Source organism: Watersipora subatra, chromosome 4, assembly GCF_963576615.1.
Source record: "Watersipora subatra chromosome 4, tzWatSuba1.1, whole genome shotgun sequence".
NCBI lineage: Eukaryota > Metazoa > Bryozoa > Gymnolaemata > Cheilostomatida > Watersiporidae > Watersipora > Watersipora subatra.
This window is the reverse complement of record NC_088711.1, coordinates 43,372,645-43,396,002: the sequence shown is the minus strand read 5'-3', so window position 1 is coordinate 43,396,002 and position 23,358 is coordinate 43,372,645. Positions and strand designations below refer to the sequence as shown.

At 38.4% G+C, this 23,358-nt stretch overlaps 2 protein-coding genes across 2 annotated transcripts in view; both read right to left on the bottom strand.

Annotated features, from left to right (window-relative positions):
• LOC137395170 (uncharacterized methyltransferase YdaC-like) overlaps nucleotides 1–23,358 on the bottom strand; it is a 265,899-nt gene that overhangs the window by 89,590 nt on the left and 152,951 nt on the right. The window lies entirely within an intron of this gene.
• The window catches only part of LOC137393107 (F-box only protein 25-like), a 48,393-nt gene continuing 25,320 nt past the window's right edge, over nucleotides 286–23,358 (bottom strand). The window contains exons 6-8 of the mRNA XM_068079525.1: nucleotides 14,882–15,044; nucleotides 9,985–10,057; nucleotides 286–900 (exon numbers count right to left, since the gene is read on the bottom strand). Of these exons, the coding sequence (XP_067935626.1) occupies nucleotides 817–900; nucleotides 9,985–10,057; nucleotides 14,882–15,044 (320 nt within the window). The 3' untranslated portion in view covers nucleotides 286–816. The remainder of the gene's footprint in view (nucleotides 901–9,984; nucleotides 10,058–14,881; nucleotides 15,045–23,358) is intronic.

Below are 23,358 nucleotides of genomic sequence, written 5' to 3'. Positions count from 1 at the left end.
AGTCATAACCTGACCAGCAAACAACAGGTTGAGGGCTCCATTCCCAAAGGGTCACTGGTTGGTGACAGGAATGACATCAAACCTAGCATTGCTCTTTGCAAATGGGCATGTTTCCAGTCATTGACCGTCTCTTGTAATTGGACTCAGACATGTTCAGACAAGATCACAGAGACATCATTTGTGCAACAATACTATTAAAAAAGTGCTCCATCTCTGGTAAGCAGACATCTGTGAAGGATTGCGCACGCATTTATTACATAGTGCTTCCCAGCATGAAATTCAACATAAGAGTTATGGCAAACTTTATTTAAAAATAATTACAACTTCGTTACAATACGTGAAGTCAGCTGAAAAGAAAAAAACAGTTTAACTACTGCAGTTAATAGCAATGTTGGTGAATAATGTATTAAAATTACATTCATTTAAGCAATTATTATATAACAGGTAGACCACAAAAAAGAACTAACGCAATTAAAGTGAAGGGTCAATGTACATGTAAATATTTGAGTTATACGGCAAGCATTATATGAAAACAATTCCAATAAAAATAATTCTGTTGTTTTTGGTTTTGCTGACATGAAATCAGCAAAACAAAAAAACAACAGGTTTAATATTGCAGGTTTGTAGCAATTTTTGTGAATAATGCAATGAAATTAGTTTTTATTTTAGTAATTAATATATAACAGTTGAAGTACAATAAAGCATTGAAATAACAGTGGAAGGTGAAGAATCCAACAGTAGCTTAAAAAGTTATCGCTAAAAATAACTGCAATATTGTTACACGCATCAGTCTTTGAGTGTAATACAAATGTTGACTTAGACTTGGAACATAGACACAAACTGCGCTGGACTTACTTCCTCTTCTGTGATGAATTTGTGCTTGCAAGGGTGACCTGTCAACTGGACACAGACAAAAAAGCCTAAACTGTTATTCCGTGAAGTAAACAGCAGACAGACCTTCTCACAGCATGTAATTAGTCTGTTTACAGAGGATTCTAAAGTTACGGTGAGAATTTCTTACCATTCCGCAACCATATAACGGGCCTGCTATAAATGGGTCTGGAAAATAAATCACACCGTAAATATATTTACATGTACAACTGATCTAACCGACAAATTTTTTAGATGTTTTTATGAGACTGAACATAGCTAAACCATACTCACTAGCATTCCTATAGGATCAAGGAGGCGATATATGTGCCTTACATAAATCTTTAAAACACATTAAAATATGATCTCGGCGCTCTTAATCCGTTTTATCTCCAATGTTGGCAAATTGTCTAGCTGCGTAACCTCACGCTTGTACATTTTCACATGGACGAGTGCAATAATTGTTTAGTAGGCCTAGATTTGGTAAATATGCTTCAACATGCTAGGAGTTTCTATGCTCAAACATATGTTTTCTTTTCCAACTATGATAGCGCGCTTTTGAATGAATAAGGGATTCATCGAGACAGCGCCAAAATTCAAATTGCAACAAAATAGCCCATTTGAATCAATAATGTTTAAAACTTGTCTAAATACGCCTCCGCCTGCCCTACTCTACTCGCGAAAGTTTAAAAATATTTTATCAGAAAGTACAGATATGTTTCTATCGCGAGAGATTTTGTTTGTAGTTTTACTTGATCAGATTACAGATTATTTTTATTATCAGATCATACATAGCATTGTATGATCTATCAGCTTCCAGATTCTTACTAGAATCACAAAATTTAAGTTTTGATGAAATAGTCTGGGACCGAACAAGTTAACAATGAGAACTTCGACCCATTTTGACTGGTTTTTAAAAGCTACTACAGATGCTACCTTGCTTAAGAACATTTGTGTTATAGACGCTACCCTCTAACCCTTTACAACTATATTTAACAATGTTGCATAAAAGTTCATTGCTACGTTTGCTACAGTTTGCAGCCGTACTACATAGTGACATAAACAAACCGTACTTATAATACATGTGTAAACAAAAATTAACATTTTTCAAAAAAAAAAATTTGCATCGTTTGCTTAGCAGCTTGTGTTCTGATTGTTGTTTCATATGAAACGATTTCATTTTCTTTTGGCTGTTCAATACCTTCCAAAGTGTCTGCTGACCTCAACTTTTTTTCTGCACTGCTTAACTAATTGATATTAACTTCCAAACACTTTTTCAGCAAAGCAAAACTTTTACGCATTGCTATTTCAAAAGTTTTTCGCGAAAATAATGATAAACCTTTTGCCCCACATGCACTGCCCAAGTTATACTCTGAGACGCCTTATGAACAAATTCGCTTAACGAACGACCGTCCAGATCGTATTTTGTTTGAAAGTTGGAGAGCGACTGTAGTTTTTTTGCAACATATGATCATTCAGAAAAATTTGCAGCTAAGCCGTTCTCTGTATAATCAAAATAAAAAATATTCTTAAACTTAGATATATTTATTGCTTATAAACTCAAATTATCATTTTTCGGAATACAGCTGGCTATTAACTAGCTGTTTGGAACTATTCCAAGGTACATTCACGGGAGGTTATTTGATTAGCTTGTAACACGTTCTATATACAACTTGTAAACAAATAGCATTTTAGATATGCGAGTAAAATGTTGGTCACCTAACCATCAGAGAATTCCCTATTTAATAAATATCAAACTTTAGTAAAACATTTGTCTGTTAAGGCTTCGCACTAACTACAATCAACTTTTTCAAGTGGTCCAATTCTGATCACTAGTGAAAACCAAAGTAACAACTGTCACTATGTAGATGTTGATAGCTTGAAATGTTGCATTCTGCAAAAATTTTTTATTGCTTATAAAACATTTTTTAATGAAAATTCTTAATTTGTTTTCTGACTAATATTATTTTTTGGCAGCGGTTTTTCATGACGAAATTTTTTTTCCCGTAAAATTTTCTCAATGGAATCTAAATTTACAATTGTTCCCATTTGTTTTCTAATATTTCCAGGTACATTATTAGTCCACGATTATATTTCAACATTTTTTTGTCAATCAAATATGTGCCAAACAAGCTATTCATTGTATTCACTATACCCACATATCTTCACTGGCAGCAGATACAGATTCCAATTAGCGAGCAGATATCACGCCTTAAAGCGCCTTCACCAGCCACAAGATTGGCGACAAGAACAACATTATCCACACTTGAGTTGTCGAGCTAAAGAACCACAAGTGTGTGGAAGGGATCTGAGACATAAATACAAAGTCAAGGGCCAGCTGGTCTATTCAAAATCTTCACCAACACTTTGTAACATTAATGATGCTTCCCACTTCACCAAATTGCCAACTTAATGGCTTGTTTGTTTACAATCGAGTCGATCAGTCTGCAATCGACCGATGCGACGATGCTCCATATCAACTCAAACGCTCGAATATAGCGCTACAACAGCCAAACACTACAGACTTATCTGCTGCCGTATTCGCACGCTTCAAACATTTTCTTAAACGCTGTCCTACTCTTGACTGGACACTGCTTGGTAGACTAATTATAGTATCTCCTTGTTTTACAGCCTTGTTTGCAATGTCAGGCGAAAAGCAAACTGTTGATATGATTGAATTAGTTGTGGAATGAGCTGCCGGGTGCGCCCCACTGAGTAAATGGCGGTGCACTGAAAGTAAAATCCGCGTCTATTTTCATTCATTTGTTAGGGAGGCAACTGAATGGATGCAGGATTTATGCATTTTGTAGGGCATCAATGACTGCGTGGATAGAGACAAGGAAACCTCTGGTTACGCCATTCCAAATGTACTTATACTGAAAGGGATTACAACAAAGTCAACTCAATCAGCTGGTCCAACTTCACTGAAGCATTACGGAGAGCATTTATTCTTATTAGAGGTAGTTATGACAAGTTAATCTCACAAATTATTTACAAAGAACAATAAGTAAGCTTTGGTGGGAACTAACTACCAGCGAAGTTATGTAATTAAGCATCATAACAGCCCTGAGTTCACAGTTTGCAAATAGGCCTGGCCTACAGTAGAGCTCAGAGACAATTACCATTGTTCCGTGGAAAGAAAGGCAAAATGGCCATTCCAAGTTAGAAAGGAGAAGCGTGGTGATGCTCTTTAATATGTAAGGTAGTTTAATCGGGATCATCATCAAAAAACAATTTTTCATAATAAAAAAGTAATAAAAGGTATATACAGTGGTCCTTGCTACTTCACGGTTCGTTTTCACTGCTTCAGAACGTTGCTGAGTAAAAATATTCAATAAAAAATTCGAAATTACAGAAAATTAATAAAAAAGAAAATAGATCTGATCTGATATAAATATAATCTGATCCAGAGAGATCCCTCCACGAACATCATTGTGATAGCAGTTGTCGTGGTTCGCTCCTCACTTGTTGCATTTGGTGAAGCGTAGAAGTACAAAGTACCTGTGACACCCTTCATCATGTCTCTTAAACACCCTCTACCCTCTGAACTGTCTAACAAAACTAAGAAAAAGAGGTAAATGCTTATGATTAATAGAAAAATAGCTTTATTTGGTATGAGTTTATCGATTTTCAGTGCATGAATTTTCACCTTTTGTTTCAAGGCGCCGGTTCGAGTTAATTGTTTGAAATGAGGAGTTACTGTAGACCCACAGCGGTTTAGATCTAGTCATAATAGCTCTATGTCCTTAATATGCCTCGCTGAAATATCTTGGTAGAGTTTTACTACTTTGTAGCTCGGACAGGAATTGACAAGACTTTCAGTTTGGCTTGCAAAAATAACTATAGCGAACTCACGACAGGATGAAAAAAAAGGATTGACAAAACACTTCACTCCAAAATTGGCATGGTAAAAACTGTAGTAGTAATTCCGTAACACCGGCTGCCATGTTTGTAACCCTAAGTCATGTATCAATGATTTTCTAATAATATGTCAGATGGCCGAGATAATTTCTGTTGTGGTCACACTAAATCCTGCTAAGTCAAATAAGATTATAAACCGGTAAAGTTGGGATGCGATGCGAGAGCTAGAGACAACACGAGTGTCTGGTACACTGTAGAGCTCCGGTACACTGTAGAGGTCAGGTACACTGTTGATATTTGGTATGTGGGAAGAGGAAACCTGTACATTTGTCCTACCGGACAAGCGATGAATAGGTAAGCGGTGAGATGCGTATTCGGTATACACACTGGACTCTCACGTGTTCCACTCATCTGATACTGTACTAATGTCAACAATCCTTGTTGATACTAGATGATTGATAAACAAAAAGTTGCGCGAAACAAACTTGGCTTAACGGTTTTAGTTCAGTATGAAAATAGCTGACAATTGGAGTGAGGTTAATTGAAGTGATTGATGCCACAAAGTCGTGGTCAGTATTGTCACAGACTTGTGTATTGTGGACACGCACGAGCAGTGGATGGCCTTGACCACAAGGTGCTCCTTCAAATTACAAAGCATGATAACAATGCAAGTGACGAGCCACTGCAATTGCATGAGTTCATAATGGCAAAAAATAATGTCGGATACATGTAATTAACACACTGCGCTCGCTCCAGTAGACTGACAACTACCTTGTTAGTTTTAAACAAGTTGGAATCATTAGTTTCCATTATTCATAGATAAACCTAGTTAAAACATGTTTAGCCTGCAGGGCTATACTTTGTGTGGCTTCAAAATGTGACACTCCTCATCTCATATAAACCTAATTTCTTTTACAGTAAATAGCATTGTTTCACAATTTACCTGTTTTACTGGAACATAAAAGAGGTTCATTACAAATGATGGTGACATATAACCTTAGTTGACACAAACGAATGATAAAGTTTTTAATAAAGAAGCAATAGTACTGAGCGATTCCATTTTGCTTTTTATTATCAACTTCCGTTGAAAGCCACCTGCAATCGAAATATTATCTCTAGTTTTACAGCAGCAGTGGCTGAAGGTTGAAACCAGTTTACAGATACACGATGTTCCCATCACGCGGATGATGCAGATTTGGAGTTGTGCACACGTTGAGTTATTGTGCGAAAGTATTTTAATAGACATCCGCACGTTGCGGATTAGCCGGACCCTTAGTTAAAAAGTAGGATTTCTACGCCAGATGTCATAGTAGCGCATTCAGAACTACTCAAATCAAAATTTATATATATCCATCGTTTTTTTTTACGTCATTAAGCCATTTGCACATGCGCTCGTTCACGAAAAAGCCGCCATATTTGTAGAAAATGATCGTTTTTCTTTTATTTAATAGTACTTTTTAGTGTTGTTTTGATACTATAATAAAAAAATTGCAAACAAAAACACCGTTTTCAAACATTTATTGCAAAAGCTTCGTGTTTTTAACGATAAAATTGTCTATAAAAATGGCCGACAACGATACAATTACGTCACAAAAAACAAAGCATAAGAATGACTCAAGTGAAAAATGTTTCAAATGGAAAAGCTTGCTTGGCACTTTCTTGCGCATCATTTGCAAGTGCCGTTTCCATATTGTGCATGAGTGAAACAATCGGTAAAAATTTATGACAAACAAAACTCGCTTGCCTTGCGGACGTTTGCCGTTTCCATCTTGCAGAAGGCTCAAACATCCGGATGAATAGCTTCATGAAAATATAGTGATCTGAACGACCTGCCTAGTTTTGAGCTTCAAAGTTATGCAAAGTCAATACGCTACTCAATACAGCATTGCTTCAAGATTGTTTTAAGTAAGGGTAAGCCGGCCTTCTGAGGACAGTGTAAGACCACCCAAGTTTGTGACTACTACTACCACTAGAAGGACCTCCTATGTAATATTGTGCTAGTTTGTATTTGACACTCCCAGGCAGCTCAATGATAAAAGCTATCAAAATTGAGTGGCAGTTAGTTTTTGTGCCAAAATGAAGTTTAGTTTTTCACAGCCTGTATGGGTCATTTGACGTTTGATTAATTCGTGCCAAACATTAAAAATAGAATTTGTATACAAACAATCTGTCATACTTAACACTTATGGTCCCAGCTAGTTGTAATAAACAGGTATAGCCTACTGTTAAAGAGCATATATATATGGTCCTACATTGCATAATAATTTAGAAATCCTTGTGGATGTCCTATTCTTAATATTTATTGTTAAGGTAGGTCCACACGTATCGTGTAATTTCAACTAATCTGGGAGATTCCATTCGTACGAAATTTCTGACCTGCCACACGGAGTTTCCCCACCACGGATTCGTACGAAACTAACTTTCAACTAGCCAATCAGAACGCGGTGATAAATTGAAGCCGATTCCATTTCAATCATTTGCTTCACTCTTATTTTTTTCTGGATATGCGCCAAAGAAAACGACCTTCAACATTCAACTAACCTTTTCAACCGACCAATCAAACAACGATTCGTAGGAATTTCTGACGTTTCGTCCAATTCAGGATTCGTTCATCGTGCGCAACCAACGATGGACGAATTCGTCCAAATGTCAATTCGTCCGAATCGTTTCGTCCAAATTTCGCCGATTTCGTGAGAATTTTGTCTCGTGTGGCCCTACCTTTAGACTGCCAAATGGTCTTCATCATGTACAGCTTTTTAGGAACGAATGTTCAGGCTACGCAATAGAAGTTTGTGTTTTTCCAAATGCAGTAATCGCTTATAGCGCATAGTTAAAAGCAAATTTCAAAATTATAAAATGATTTCATGTTTTGAACAGAATTTAATAGTAAGGATTGTACAAGGTGTTTATATATTTTTAAGGAACACTGAATTTATTCTTAAATGTGTCCATGTCTAGGGGAGTCATTATTTTGAGTACTAATGATATGTTATATTGGTAAGTATAGCTATTCAAAGTAAGATTTCGATGAAGTTAAGTGTACAGTAAGTTAGGTGTACAGTAGGTACAGTAAGTTAGGTGTACAGTAGGTACAGAAAGTTAGGTGTACAGTAGGCACAGTAAGTTAGGTGTACAGTAAGTTAGGTGTACAGTAGGTACAGTAAGTTAGGTGTACAGTAGGTACAGTAAGTTAGGTGTACAGTAAGTTAGGTGTACAGTAGGTATAGTAAGTTGGGTGTACAGTAGGTACAGTAAGTTAGGTGTACAGTAGGTACAGTAAGTTAGGTGTACAGCAATGCCCGACTTTTAATGATTAATCAGGAGTGACATGAAATAGAAACTAATTTTTAAAGTAACTTTTTCATTAATTGTAAGCATTTCCCTCCTTTTCTCATGTTAAATATACAATTTTGAGGGTGAGAAGTTTAAGATGCGCGATGAAGGGTATAGCTTTCAGTACAAACAGTTTCTACTTTCTCACTTCAAAAAATCTTACAGGGAAATACCGAAGTGTAACGACTGCTATCACGGAGAGATTTCACTGGGCAAAATTAAGAGAGAGATTTATGTATATAATGTTTCAATTTTTATCTATTTTCTTTAATTCCTAATTTTTTAATGAATAATTTTATTCCGACAAATACCGAAACTGTGAAAGGTGAACTGCAAAGTAAACAGGGTTTACCGCATAATAATACCCTAAACTCTAACCCTGGTTCCGGACAGACAAGCAGACAAACACCGGTCTTATTGTAGTAAAGATATGGTCTATTTTTGTTCAAAAGCATATCTGCACTGTAAGGCCTATGGTGCAAAGTGTGAATGCGCAATCATACTCTTTGTAGCATAGGCCTTCCTGTGTGGGAAATTAAAAAAAAATCGATTTAAATTGACGTTGAAAGTGTGCGTTCCCCTTAGCTTGGCCTGCAATCACGAACCATAAACCGAGTGAATGTGATAAGAAAAAGAGAAAAGTTGTTGATACAAACTAATAATACTGCAGTTACGGTACAATCATTAATGTTATGTTAAGTTTTCCCTTTTTGAAGGGTCAAATGGTGAGTTTGGGACGATCTTGGAATGGATTAGGCTATTTACACATACTTTACGCTTCGTATAACGTAATATCTTACGGTAATATCCTACAGTTAATGTTGTTTATTATTTGCAGTTTACTGTACTAGAAACTACTTAAATAGATTTTAATTATGGCTGAATAAATTAGCTCATTGGATAGATAGGAGTTTGACAGCGAATATGCAGCTGACAAACAGGACTAGAACCCTAGGAATAATGATAGCTCGTGATTAAAATTAATTTGTTAAGCCATACAGCCTGCAAACGGTAGACGCAGTTGTTTGTATAGAATAACTCTCCGCTATGTTTGAGGACAATGAAGTTCCTGTACAAACACTGTCTCCTCCTTTCACACATGTCAATGGACCTGTTGGGTACAGTCTAAAAAACTGATTGACGAAATCTATTGACAGAGACAGCCAGACAATCAACTAAGTGAAACCGTAGATGCAGCCCTGATTAAGTCATATTGACATCCGTTTGAGTGTATTGACATTTTCTTCTATAACGCATTTGACGATTTCAAAAGAGAATATTTGGTTTGCTGTGACTGTCTATTTTCAGTAGTTGACCCTGATAGATGAAGGTTGTTCATTTCAGGATTATCGATAGTGTTGCATTCCCTAAACCGAATATCTCTGTTTCTATGACACGGTTAATCCTGAATTTCGCATCATTAGCAAGATGGAAATGATAAAAATCCGCGAGTCAAGCGAATTTTGTTACAAAATTTTCTCAAACATCACATGCTTGCGAAAGAAGGAAAAAGCGCTTGTGAATGAAGCGCAAAACGATGTCTATACCATTTTAGACTTTTTCCACACTTCAGTCATTCCTATTTTGATTGGAATAAGACAGGGGATGATAACTTCTGACATGAAACTCCTTCGATTTTTTCATGAAGTACCTGTGTTAATCTGCAACACGCGAATTTTCATTAAAACACTTATCGCATGGTAACTCAACGTGAGCACGACTCTAGATCCGTGTCATGGAAACAGTGAAGGACGGACTAAATTCATAAATTGAAGAACATAGAAAGTCTGCAGAAATAAAATTATTTTCGAAGACGACCTATGTCCAGTGCGAGCGTTATCAAACAATTCCTAGCGACTTCACAGAGATAAATCATAAAACTCTACCAGAATATATCTATGGAAGGGTATACACACTCACTTTCCAGTAAATTGTGCTGCAAGGTTCGCACCAACACGGCTGGTCAGAGTAGATCTCCTTCACGCCATACTGTCTGCAACAAAAAGCCAAATATCAACCAGCTGACACTAGACGAGAGTACAACTCCAAGTTTCAGTTTGTAATTTCGCTAAATTTTACATAACAAACAAAGTGAAGACTGCGGCTGAACAGCCGAGCCATGCCGGGGGCAGAGTTGTCATAGAATGATTGATAAGAAGGAGGGTTCATTGAAAGCGAGTTGATGTGGTAAACCAAGATGATATTGCATGGACAACGGAGAAAACAACTTTGACCAAATGGATAGCTATGGTCACTCAGAATCAACCGTCTGCAAATAACTGTGATGAAGGAGATAAAGAGTTTGAGCAGGCGCACTTGAGCAAGGACCTTCTAGGTAGGCAGACAGTCATCCATAGTGGAAGTGTAGGGGATGATGGGAGAAAAACAGGATCTGGCAATATAAAACTAGTGGATGATAGAGCCGGGAACTTCAGCTATCTGAGAAAAGTATAAGTCTTACAATTAAAAGTCCTAATCACTCTATTGGCCAACCCAGTCAGTAGGCGGCCCAATAAACAGCTGTTGGTACGCAAACAAACAAAGGGAGGAGAGTGGTTTGGAAAGTTACACAACCTTACACTCCTGTAGAGGCTCCTCTTTGCCAGCTTCTGAAAAGTTATTAATAAGTGATACATGGATTAAATAATATCGGAACTGATGGTTTAAATGTTACCACAATCCCAAGACTTTCCAGGACATACGCGCCTAGAGACGAGTGAGTTCTCTCTAATGTGGTTAATAATAAGGCTTTGTGGCTTCTCTAGCATGTACCTCAGCTCCTAGCCCTACATCTTGAGCTAACATAGCCAGAGCCCTGCACTAGGAGATGAGAAGAAATTACGGGCTAATAATTCATGTCCATTGCGCAAATTTATGGTCAGCCAAGATGAAAGAAGATGCGAAAGGAAAAGGCTAGTTGAGGAAACGGAATGTTCACAGTCTTTGTTTATACAGCCCTTTCAAGAAAAGACTATTTCTTTGTAATGAACAGACACGGAGACCGAGCCAAATATGCTAGTTAAGAGATGACAAAGTTGACACAGCAGTGTGCATTGCTGGTGTACTTTTATAAATGCCTTATTTCATCAAGTGTCACGTGTTGTTTATAGAAGGCGGCTGGCAAGGAAGTGATGTGCACACTCATCCGATGCATAAAAAGAGCAGAATCAGGGCCAGGAGTAGCTGCAAGTACAGTTATCCCTGTTTTACTGTTAATCAAGACCGGCACCCCCTGCTGAGAAAATACGTGAAATAAAAACTAGTAAATTCGTATCTAAAAGGTAACTTTTTCATCAATCGTAACAATTTTACTAATTTTTCTAAAGCCTGATTCCCATATCAAATGCGAGACCCCGGCAGTAATCTTGCGCAGCTAGGCTCGGCGGCTAATCTATACAGTCATACTTCAACTTACGAGCTTAATGCGTTCTGACTGAGCTCGTATGTTAATTTGCTCGCATGTTGGTGCAATTTATTTATAAATAGAACAATTAAATATATATTGATTGGTTTCCATACTCTAAAAATGCAAATAAAACACTGAAAACAAGATATTGTAACAGACAGAACATGTTAGTTATTGTCCTAACTTACCACATGCTTTCAAAAAACAACAAATAAAACATAATGCAAGGAAATGTGATTAATTAAAATGTAAAATTAAATACATACAATATCAGCTAACGCTAGCATTTGCCAGGGAGGGAGATATAAGTTATCCTTCATTACGACAGTTGACTTTGATAAATCTGGATTTTATCAATGTCTTAACAGACAAACTTAAAAGCAAACCTAAAAGCAAACTTTCATTTTTAACTTAACGTAATTAAAATTTCTTCGGCATTCATAGTTTGAAGTTTCTCGCTGGTTAGCTAATTTTTCCTTTGTTTCGCTTTCACGACCAGCCGGCCGTTTTAAGATAAACCTATCTAAAGACGTTTGCCTTTGTCGCCCTTTCAACATGTTGCGATCAGGACGAACACAGGTGTCGTCACCAAGGGTTAATGCACGACCACTAGCCAACTTGTCCGAATGTCTATTTTTATAGTTTTGATAGACAGAACCAGCCCTTTCTGAGCAGTCTCTCCTTCAGCGGTCGTGAAGATCGCTGCGCCGTTTATAAACTATCGTTAGTCCTTTTGCGAACAAAATGCCCTGAATATAATCCTTCTGTTTGATAATTCTGGATGTATTTCGGTCAAATTGCTGAGCTAGCTCAATCACGCATATATATTTCGCATATTTTTCAATAATTTCCCGTTTAATATTAACTGTTATCATTCGCTTTTTCTTTGCATTATTTTTCATTTTACTGGCAAACTTTCGGTCAACGCACAGTACTTTTAATTCGCGTAATTCTGCACTGAAAATCGCGCACAAAAAAACACGATACAAAAGTATAACCTGAGCAGTTGAAAAATACAGAGTGATGCTGTTCTCATATAACACCTCCGGTATACTTGGCAGGTGACTCACGTGCTCGTATCTCAAACATGGCTCGTATGTTAGTGCTAACACTTGCTTAAAAGCTGGCTCGTATCTCAAGTTTCTCGTATGTTGGAGCATTCGTAAGTTGAAGTATTACTGTATATATTTCTCAAAGTTTGTCACCAGTTTTCTATTGTTTTTATTCGGTAGGCCTATGTCCGGCTACAGCTATTAAAATTTCACATAATGCTGGATTTGAACTCACGAAGATTGCAAATGCAGTCTTTGCAAATTCATCACTTCAACCAAGAGACCACGGAAGCTCATACAATTGTTCACTCTCACTACATAACGTATACATCGTTTTCCATTTTCACACCAGAATGACATAATAATTTAAACTCTATGAACTTCTTTTAGCTTTAGGAGACATGATGCTTTTTCATCCTCGCCGTATTAGGACTAATTTGTTTTCGTCAAAACGATAGCAACAATAGATACTCTTGAAATCAAAATTTGGCGATTGTTGTACTGATTAAGACAAAACAGCGCCTTTATTGGATTTTCTCAGTTTGTATTGATTAAATCATTTCACAATTATCTGTTTCACAGTTTACATACTTCTTATTTACTACACATCCACATTTCTTTGCTCGCCTAATTTATTTCAGCTGCTCCAAAAACTCTTCCCTAGCCCCACTACGTTTCCTTAATTCTGATAATAACGCATTACGCACGAAGCACTATTTTACATTTCACAATGATGCCCGCGGAGGGAGACAACTGGGCCAAAATATGAAAGAGATTTATGCATTTTAACTATATTTATTTTCTTCAATTTTAAATTTTAATGAAAATTTTTCATCCCGCGAAGTAGTGAAGCCATGAAAGGTGAATTGGTGAACTTTGAAATAGCAACGAATTACAGTAATTGCCTCCTTATTTGGTATGCCGAGGTGCAGAACATGCTCATGCAAAACTTTGAACCAATTGAATATTATTAATAAAAACAATTATAACAATGTTATTATGAAAGCAACAAATAATAGCTGTTAACTAAATACAAATAAACGACAGACCCTGGGACCCTGCTGGGAACTGGAATCGAAGATCGCAACTCAATTTTTGTAACCATTGATTGACTGAGAACAAAACTGATCATTTTAATATAACAAACATTTGCCGACTCTCTTCATAAGTTTTGCTTATTACCATTGGAGAACAAGTGCGTGATCAGACAGTAATTACACAATATACTACAACCTACCTTCAAGCTGTTCAAATTTTTTATCTTAATTTATAAACAGATAATCAAAAATATAAATTTGTGAGATTTTCTAACAGGCACTTCAGCAACTCTGATTGTGTAAGGAATATTGAATTGTCTTCATGTTTTTGATCAACAGTTAATCCATCAGTCTCTCACTCGCTAAAATGACACCTTCAAAATTGTAATGGTTTTTAGTGTTGTCAAATCCGCAGAAAAATGTTAACACCATAGAATCATTCCTAAAACAACCAGTAAAATGCTATTTTTAATCAATTATGGCTTATTTGAGAGTGGCTAAGAGCCCAACCATTTTAATAACTAACGATGCCTGCTATGACATACAATGAGAAAAGGTCAACTTGGAAATCTTTATGATTGGTCCTTGAGTTGACCCAGTACTTCACTTGTTGAGGCTCTTTCTGTCATTGTATTGCCATGAAGCAGTTAATCTATCAGTTTGTATCATCGGCGCGATAGAAACTGCCAAAACCTCAAGTTAAGTAAGTTTTGTTACTCCCAAATTTTACCGCATGTTTTAAACGGGACTTTGGCTTGACTCGCAATAAGATGCGCAAGCTATTCCATTTTAAACATTTATCACACTTCAATTGTTCCTATTTTGTAAGCGTGCTGCTAAGTGAGACAGGGGTGCGCTGCTATGATCTCTGGCCTAAAATTCCTTATCTTTTCTAACAAAGCGCCAGCGTCAATCCACAACACGCGACTGTCCATTGAAACACAGCGCATGGTAACTCTATGTGCAGACAATTCCAAATCAACATCATCCGCAAAATGAAAACATAATGTGTGTCGGAAGAAAGGAAGTGGCAATACATAGGAAAGAGCAGTGGTGCAAGTGCTGCCGGTGCAAGTGCTGCCGCATAAGAAATCAGTTATTAGCTCAAGCGTTTTAAATGGGCCTACAATTCGTTTACCCCCAGAGAGAGAAAGTTAAGTTCTTCCTGCCACCACAAATTACCTTTCCGAGCATCGAACCTCACACTGCTGCCCACGATAAGTAATTCACAAATTGATGCCTTAATGACATGTGATATCGAGAAGGCATTCTGCAACAAAGATATTTCTATAAACGGAAAGCTTATAGAAATATGAACTAACTTGTGAAGATTGGCGTACATCTGGTACCAGTTTACTTCACTCTCCTTTCCCTGCCTCTTGAGCAGGTGCTGCCGCAGCTGCTGTTGAGTGAAATGACAACGGCAAAGATCTCTCCACAGTCCATTATCGGCCACTACAGCTTTTATCTCAGCACTTGTCTTACCTATAAAGAGTACAATGTTTACGTGAAATCGTGACATGTTCAATAGGAGTGTCTAGGATGGTATAAAAACTGTATGATTTACAGACAAGGAAATGAGAGAGAAGAGTAGATGTGAAATGTGAATGAAGTGCAATTCTATTACATGTACTAAGCTTCCATACAGTGATAGTGTATTGACAGCAAGGTGCACCAATGCCGAAAGAAACAAGGGAGAAGCAATTTGTTACTCCATTTATGCACATGATCTCAAATGAAACTTGGATTACCTGGTGCCAAATAAGCATATTTAAATTAATTACAGTTTGAAACCTGAAAAGCTAATAAAACTAGTTTTAAATTGTTCTGGAAAACAGCTATAGTATCAGGGGCTATAGTATCAGGGGCTATAGTATCAGGGGCTATAGTATCAGGGGCCATAGTATCAGGGGCTATAGTATCACGGGCTATAATATTACGGGCTATTATAGAATCACGGGCTATCATTGTATCACGGGCTATCATAGTATCACGGGCTATTATAGTATCACGGGCTATTATAGTATCACGGGCTATTATAGTATTACGGGCTATTATAGTATCACGGGCTATTATAGTATCACGGGCTATAGTATCACAGGCTATAGTTGTATTGGGATGAATCAGGCCAATTGATGTTATAGCTTCAACAGATTTTAATAGTTTTTGCATTCTTGTCCTCAATTGCCCTCACCAGGCAAACAACAATTTTGTTGTCCATTCATGGTAACATGACCAAAAAGTCAGGTCACTCTGCAGGTCACTTAGCTGCTGCCTCTAGGGCAAAGAAGTTGGTATAAACTTCAAGCTAAAGAAACAGTTATTTAGCAAACAAATATTATCTTTTATTTCTTTATATCTTATATTTCTGGACAACTGAAACTGGAAGAGACCAGGAATTGTAAGTTAATATCTACTATCTATCGCATACATTTTATTATCTTTTGAGTTTGTTTTAAAGTTTTAATGCATATTTTGCTATTAAATGCTTGTATTGTATCACAATGTACTACATTCATTATGCAAGGAAGGAAGTGTAGCTTTTAGCCTTATGCCTATTATATAATCAATCATATAACCACATGTCAATGTACTCTGTTTTATTGTTTTGTGTATTTTATTTACAAGCACTTATGTGTTTTGCTATCATTTCTTTTAGTACATCTTGCTTTTATAATTTTACAGGGTACAATAATATACGCAATGAAATACAATCAATTGCTTTGTTGCCAACACAATCCAGTAAATATGGTCCGGAAACAGTACCAATTCTAGGACTTTGGCCTAGCGGTTTCAAGTTATCATAATGGCTGAAGAGAATGACCCCAAAGCTTTGAAAGAACAGAGATCTATACTCAGAAGCAAAGTGACAACAGCTGCTAACAGTCTGAATAGAAAGCTAAAGTCGACCAGCAACCTAAGTGAGTTAGAAGCTGACCACCAGGCCTTACACAATGCATATGATGACTTCACGGTATGTCAGCTAATCTATGAAGAATTTGTGTCAACTGAGGACGGAAGGTATGATTCATACAAAGTAGTTGGTGGTTTAGACCTGGCAGCTTACCAGACGGCAGTAGAAGAAGTATATAACAGTGCTTTACAGTCGTATAATAGCCTACAAAGCAAGCTAGCCAATACTGTTTTGACAAATGAAAGCAAACCTATTGTATCTAAATTCAAAACTGTGTTGAGGGATTTAGATGAATTGTTGAGTAAATCTGAAGCCATTACTGATGATAATGTAGCAAGCATTAGAGGCATTTTAGATGAAACTAGTGTTGTTACTGAGAGCATTAGAGGTTTTTCTATTCGAATTACACCTGTGTTATCACTTTCCGAGTTAGTAGATGAAATGAATTCATATGTTTGTGAATTAGATGTTAGGTCATACAAAGTTAGACAACTGTTACATAAGCGGGGGCGCGAAACAACGCGAACAAGTACGTTTGAGAACTCTTCTCTTGCGGTACACCGCCCAACTTCAAGTAATGCCTCTCTGACCAGTGGTTCTGAGTCTGACCGCGCTGTGGATCGGCCACCTGTGGTATCCGCGGACATAACAAGCCAGCCCGAGAACATAAGTAGTGTCAGAGCACAGGTAATAGGCAATGGGCCTATAAGTTCATACAGTTTGACCAATCATACAACTCCAGCATTGAGTTCACCTTACAATAGAGCTGCATCAGTAACTTCTGCTTATAGCTCACCAATCAGATCTAGTACATTGCACCCAATAGCAAGTAGGCAAACCTTAACATTTGGCATTTCAGGCAATGCTCAAGTAAATGCACTAGATAATTCCACACGCGCACCCCCAATGCAAAATCAAGTGTCAATACATGAACAAGTACATGCACAGGCACCACATGAACAATTTTGCAACAGCAAATACACAAAGTTCAAAAAAACTCCGCCTCCAACATTTAACGGTAATCGAAATGAGTGGCCAGAGTTTAGGGCTATATGGAGAAAACATGGAGAGCGTGAGTATCCTAATGATGAAGAGCGAGCTTGGGCCTTGAAGCGCTCACTAAACGGCCGAGCTGCTGAACATGTCAAGGCTATATTTGCCACTCAACCTGATGCATATGCACGTATATGGTCTAGGTTAGACTCTATATACAGTGATGTAAGTCACACTGTTCAAGATACCTTCACAAAGTTTAGTAAACTAAAACCTATAGCTGAAAATGATTCCAATGGCATGGTCAACTTTGCTAATGAAATAGAAATGTGCTATAGCAGCTTAGGAGAAATAGGTCATCTAGATGCCGTAACATTACATCAAATCGATAGCCTGTCTGACTTACTTCCTGCTGGAGCAAGAAAGCTCTGGCGAAGGATTTACAGACAGCTACCCCAAGAAAACAAAATTCATCCTTTCCAACCATTTATGGAATTTCTAGAAGATGAAAGAGATGACTGCTTGAGGACCTCTGAAAAGGGTGCGCCGAAAGCAATGCAAGATAATCCCAAACAAAGTAGGAAAAACACACAGTCATTACATGCACAAGCTCAAGTAGAAACCACTTCCACAATAGATAAGAACAACAGCAACTCTAAGTGTGCAATTCACTCACAACCACATGTCACACATGCTACCCATGAATGCAGGGAATTTTGTAAAATGACCTTGTCTGATAAACTTGACTCTCTAAAAAAAGCAAAGTTATGCTTCCGTTGCTTTGGTAAACATAAACGAGAGCATTGTAAGGCACAAGATTCATGCAGAACATGTCACAAGACTAACCATCATTACCTCATGTGTAGATCCACTGCTCAAAATACCAACAACTACAAACATGATCAAAAATCAGGATCACACAAACCCAATGAGCGAAATGAATCACAAAAACCACAAGTGACAGCCTCGGCTAATAAAGCCGCAGCTGGTAGTTCTACCAGTCTTCTGCCCATCATGCAGGCAAAAGTATCTGGTACCCAAACAAGAGCCACTATTCTTTTCGATGGTGGTTCAGACTGTTCATACATAAGAGAACAGTCTGCTAAACTGATCAAAGCTAAGCGCTTAGGTCCGGTAACTCTCGATGTAGTGACTATGGGGGGATGTACTACAAAGTATGAAACTCATCAATATGAGATACCTCTAGTCACACCTGACGGGTCTTCCGTCAAAGTCATAGCTTACGGCATGGACCGAATCACAGGTTCAGTGTCAAGGCTAAATGGTGAGGTCATAAGGAACCTGTTTCCTTACCTTGACACTAGCCTGCTCTCTAGAGCTTCAGAGACAGTAGATATACTACTGGGCAATGACTATTATGGTCTGCACCCTAAACGTGAACTCTACAAAAGTGGAAAGCACTTGAGCATAATGGAAGGTGAGCTTGGTATCTGCCTGCAGGGCAGTCACCCTCATCTAGCAGAGGCTACAACTGTTGCAACTAACTGTAGTGATGCCTACAATGTCAGTGCTGTGAGTAAAGTTACAACAAACTTTGCGAATACAAAACTTCGTCACTTTGACATGACAAGCAACATAGCTGTCACCAAGACAAGCATGTCAGAAGTAGAATCCTTCATCCAAGGAGAACAACTTGGCACAGCAATAAACCCCAAATGTGGAGGATGCAAGTGTGCTAAGTGCCCAATAATAGGGCACACCTATTCGTTTCAAGAACAGCAAGAGCTGGACTTGATTCGAACCAACCTTTGCTATGACGAAGAAAATAAAAGATGGATAACAAAGTATCCATGGATAAAGGACCCTGACACACTTCCAGACAACTACTTTTCAGCCCTGGCAACATTAAAAAGTTGCGAGAACACTCTCAGCAAGGACAGCCAGTGGGCCAAGGTATATAATGATCAAATACAAGATATGGTGGAACGAAATGTGGCTCGAAAACTCACCGAAGAGGAAGCAAATAGCTGGACAGGCCCAAAGTTCTACATAAGCCATCTAGCTGTCAACAATCCCAAGTCTGAAACAACTCCTGTTAGAATTGTGTTCAATTCTAGCCAATCCTACAAGGGAATCTCCCTCAATTCCGCCTTGGGTAAAGGTCCTGATGCATACTTAAACAGTTTGCTTGGAATCTTGCTAAGGTGGAGAGAGGATAACACAGCCTTTGTAGGAGATATTCGCAAAATGTTCAACTCCATATATATAGAAGAGTTAGAACAACACTGCCACCGTTTCCTTTGGAGAAACCTCGATTCCAATCGTGATCCTGATGTGTACATAATTCAAAGAGTAAACATGGGAGACAAACCTGCTGGAGCCATTAGTAGTGAAGCTATCTACAAAACAGCTACACTATTTGAGAACGATTACCCACAAGTAGCTGAGCTCCTGAGACATGCTACGTATGTAGATGACATTGTGGACTCAACCAGCAGCAAGGAGTCTGCGATAGGGCTGGCGAAAGATACAGAAGAAGTGTTATCTAAGGTGGGGTTTCGTGTAAAAGGGTGGCAGGTTTCAGGTGAGGCTGCTCCCCGTACTACTGCTGACACACCACCCGCTGATGAGAGAGAAAGACACACTACCAGAGTTCTAGGTGTAGTCTGGCATCCAAAAGAAGATGAAATAAGCATCAGCTCAAATCTCAACTTTTCTAGCAAGAAAAGGGGCAAGCACACAGAAGAAAACCTCACTGCAGAGAAAATTCCAGCAGCAATACCCTTAAAACTGACGCGCAGAATAGTGCTGGAGCAAGTCATGAAAGTATACGATCCTCTAGGATTAGTAAGTCCGTTCACTCTGCAAGCAAAGTGCATGTTGAGAGATACCTGGACTCTAGGTCTCAAATGGGACGAACCTATACCAGATGAGCTGAGGAAAAACTGGGTAAGCTACTTTGAACAACTCATTCACCTACCAGATATGACATTCGAAAGATATCTCAAGCCAAGTAATGCTATAGGCCAACCTCTCTTAGTAATCTTCTCAGATGGCAGTGAAATCGCATATGGATTTGCAGCTTATATTCGCTGGAAATTGGCTGATGGTTCATATTTTGTTAGACTTATATGTTCCAAGAGTAGAATAGCTCCTATGAAAAAGCTCTCTGTGCCTCAAATGGAGTTGAATGGTGCTGTGATGTCAAAGAGGGCCAGACAATTGCTGGAAAGAGAATTGCGATTCTCGTTTGAGAAAGTTGTTCACCTGATAGATTCTGAGACTGTCTTGCACATGCTCAATGGAATCTCTACAAGATTCAAAATGTACGAAGGAGTTCGCCTTGGAGAAATTCAGGCAGCAACTCAAGGTAATATGTCTAGTTGGTTCTGGGTTAGTGGCAAAGAAAATGCTGCTGACATACTCACGAGACCAAAGTCTTTAGCAGAGTTAACCACCAACTCAGAATGGTGGAAGGGACCATACTTTCTTTACACAGATGAAGATACTTGGAATATAAGGTCCAGTCAATCATATGCAAATATTAATAGTACACAAAGTGATAGAGTGGTACTAACGGCTACTGTGAAAGAGGCAGCAAAAGAAAGTAGACCGCTGATTGAATACACTAGATTCAGCAAAGCAAGGAAAGTGGTGTGGACACTAGCTCGCGTGCTTGGTGCACTGAGAAGCAAGTCTTTCAAAGGTGGTCAGACACAACACATCACCACTGATATATTACACCAGGCTGAAGATGTAATCACCAAGAACGTTCAAAGTACAATGAATGATTTGAAACTGTCTGCTAATGGGAAGTATAAACGACTTCAACCTAAGCTAAACTCCCATGGCACATGGGTGGTAGGCAGGAGGTGGACAGTCCATAACCCGTTTGGTTTACCACACCAGCAGCACCTATTGCCTAGTGACCATTGGTACACTATGCTAGTCATGAAAGAAGCTCATGAGGCAGGTCATCGGGGCAGAGATGCTACGCTAGCCCAGTTCAGGGAAAGACATTGGACCCCTCATGGTTCTAAGCTTGCCAGGAAGGCCAAGAATGATTGTCAGCAATGCAGGGTTAGAGATCCCAAACTTTTGGAACAAGTAATGGGACCGCTACCGGCTGAGCGGCTGAAGCCCAGCCCTCCATTCAACCATGTAATGGTAGACTTGTTTGGACCTTTTGCAATAAGAGGTGAGGTCCAGAAACGAACTACCGGAAAAGCTTATGGTATTATGTTTACAGATCTCTACAGCAGAGCTGTACACATAGAAGCCGCTTTTGGCTATGATACACAATCCTTTATTCTGGCTCTAGCACGATTTACAGCAGTACGTGGATGGCCAGAAAAGCTATATTCTGACCCTGGATCACAACTAGTCGGGGCAGAAAAAGAGCTGAAGGAAGTGTGGAAAAGATTGAGAGATGACTCTCTGTATAAAAGAGCTCTTGATAATGGAACACAATGGTTCTTTGGGCCAGCGGATAGTCCCTGGCACCAAGGAGCAGTAGAATCACTGATCAAGTCAGCTAAACGATGCTTCAAATTAGCAATAGGCGAACAAAGAGTGACTTCGGCAGAATTTTTAACACTGTGCTCAGAAACAGCCAATATGCTTAATGAAAGACCGATTGGTGTTGTACCCTCAGATGACTCTGAGATAACTGTCTTAACACCCAATTGTCTTCTTCTAGGTCGAGCCAGAGCTCCTAACCCAGGGGGTTGGTCTACTGACCACAGTTTCTTGTCTCGTCTTGCAGTAATTAGTGGTATAAGCGACAAATTTTGGAAGTATTGGTGTGAGTTGTACGCACCAACCATGGTACATCAACTAAAGTGGTGCAAGTCTCACCGGGACCTATGTCCTGGAGATATCGTAGCTGTAGCTGACCAAAACCATCTTCGGGGAAAGTACCATATAGCTAGGGTCTCAGAAGTTTTTCCAAGTAAAGACGGTAAAGTCCGTCGTGTGTCAGTGACATACAAAAACTTCAAACAAAATGAAAAGGTCAACATTTACAAAGGGGCAAATGACACCAAGGTCATTAGAAGTGTTCAAAGGCTGGCCTTACTGGTTCCAGTCGGCGGGTACCATGCAGGTGCGTCGAAGCAGGGCGGCAGCGCTTAGTGCTATGTAGAAGAGTAGTTTTCGTTATATTTAGTATTACTATCTTTTAGTCATATATAATCACGTAGTTACTCAACTGCCTCGCTAGAGATACGGTTTATCATACCATTACGACGACCGAGTACATGTCTAACTTTGTATTTTTTTTATTTTCCTTCCTTGCATAGTGAAATATTTGATTATCTTTTGTAAAAGCTATCACATCAACAGCGCCTCCCTCCGATGTATTGGGATGAATCAGGCCAATTGATGTTATAGCTTCAACAGATTTTAATAGTTTTTGCATTCTTGTCCTCAATTGCCCTCACCAGGCAAACAACAATTTTGTTGTCCATTCATGGTAACATGACCAAAAAGTCAGGTCACTCTGCAGGTCACTTAGCTGCTGCCTCTAGGGCAAAGAAGTTGGTATAAACTTCAAGCTAAAGAAACAGTTATTTAGCAAACAAATATTATCTTTTATTTCTTTATATCTTATATTTCTGGACAACTGAAACTGGAAGAGACCAGGAATTGTAAGTTAATATCTACTATCTATCGCATACATTTTATTATCTTTTGAGTTTGTTTTAAAGTTTTAATGCATATTTTGCTATTAAATGCTTGTATTGTATCACAATGTACTACATTCATTATGCAAGGAAGGAAGTGTAGCTTTTAGCCTTATGCCTATTATATAATCAATCATATAACCACATGTCAATGTACTCTGTTTTATTGTTTTGTGTATTTTATTTACAAGCACTTATGTGTTTTGCTATCATTTCTTTTAGTACATCTTGCTTTTATAATTTTACA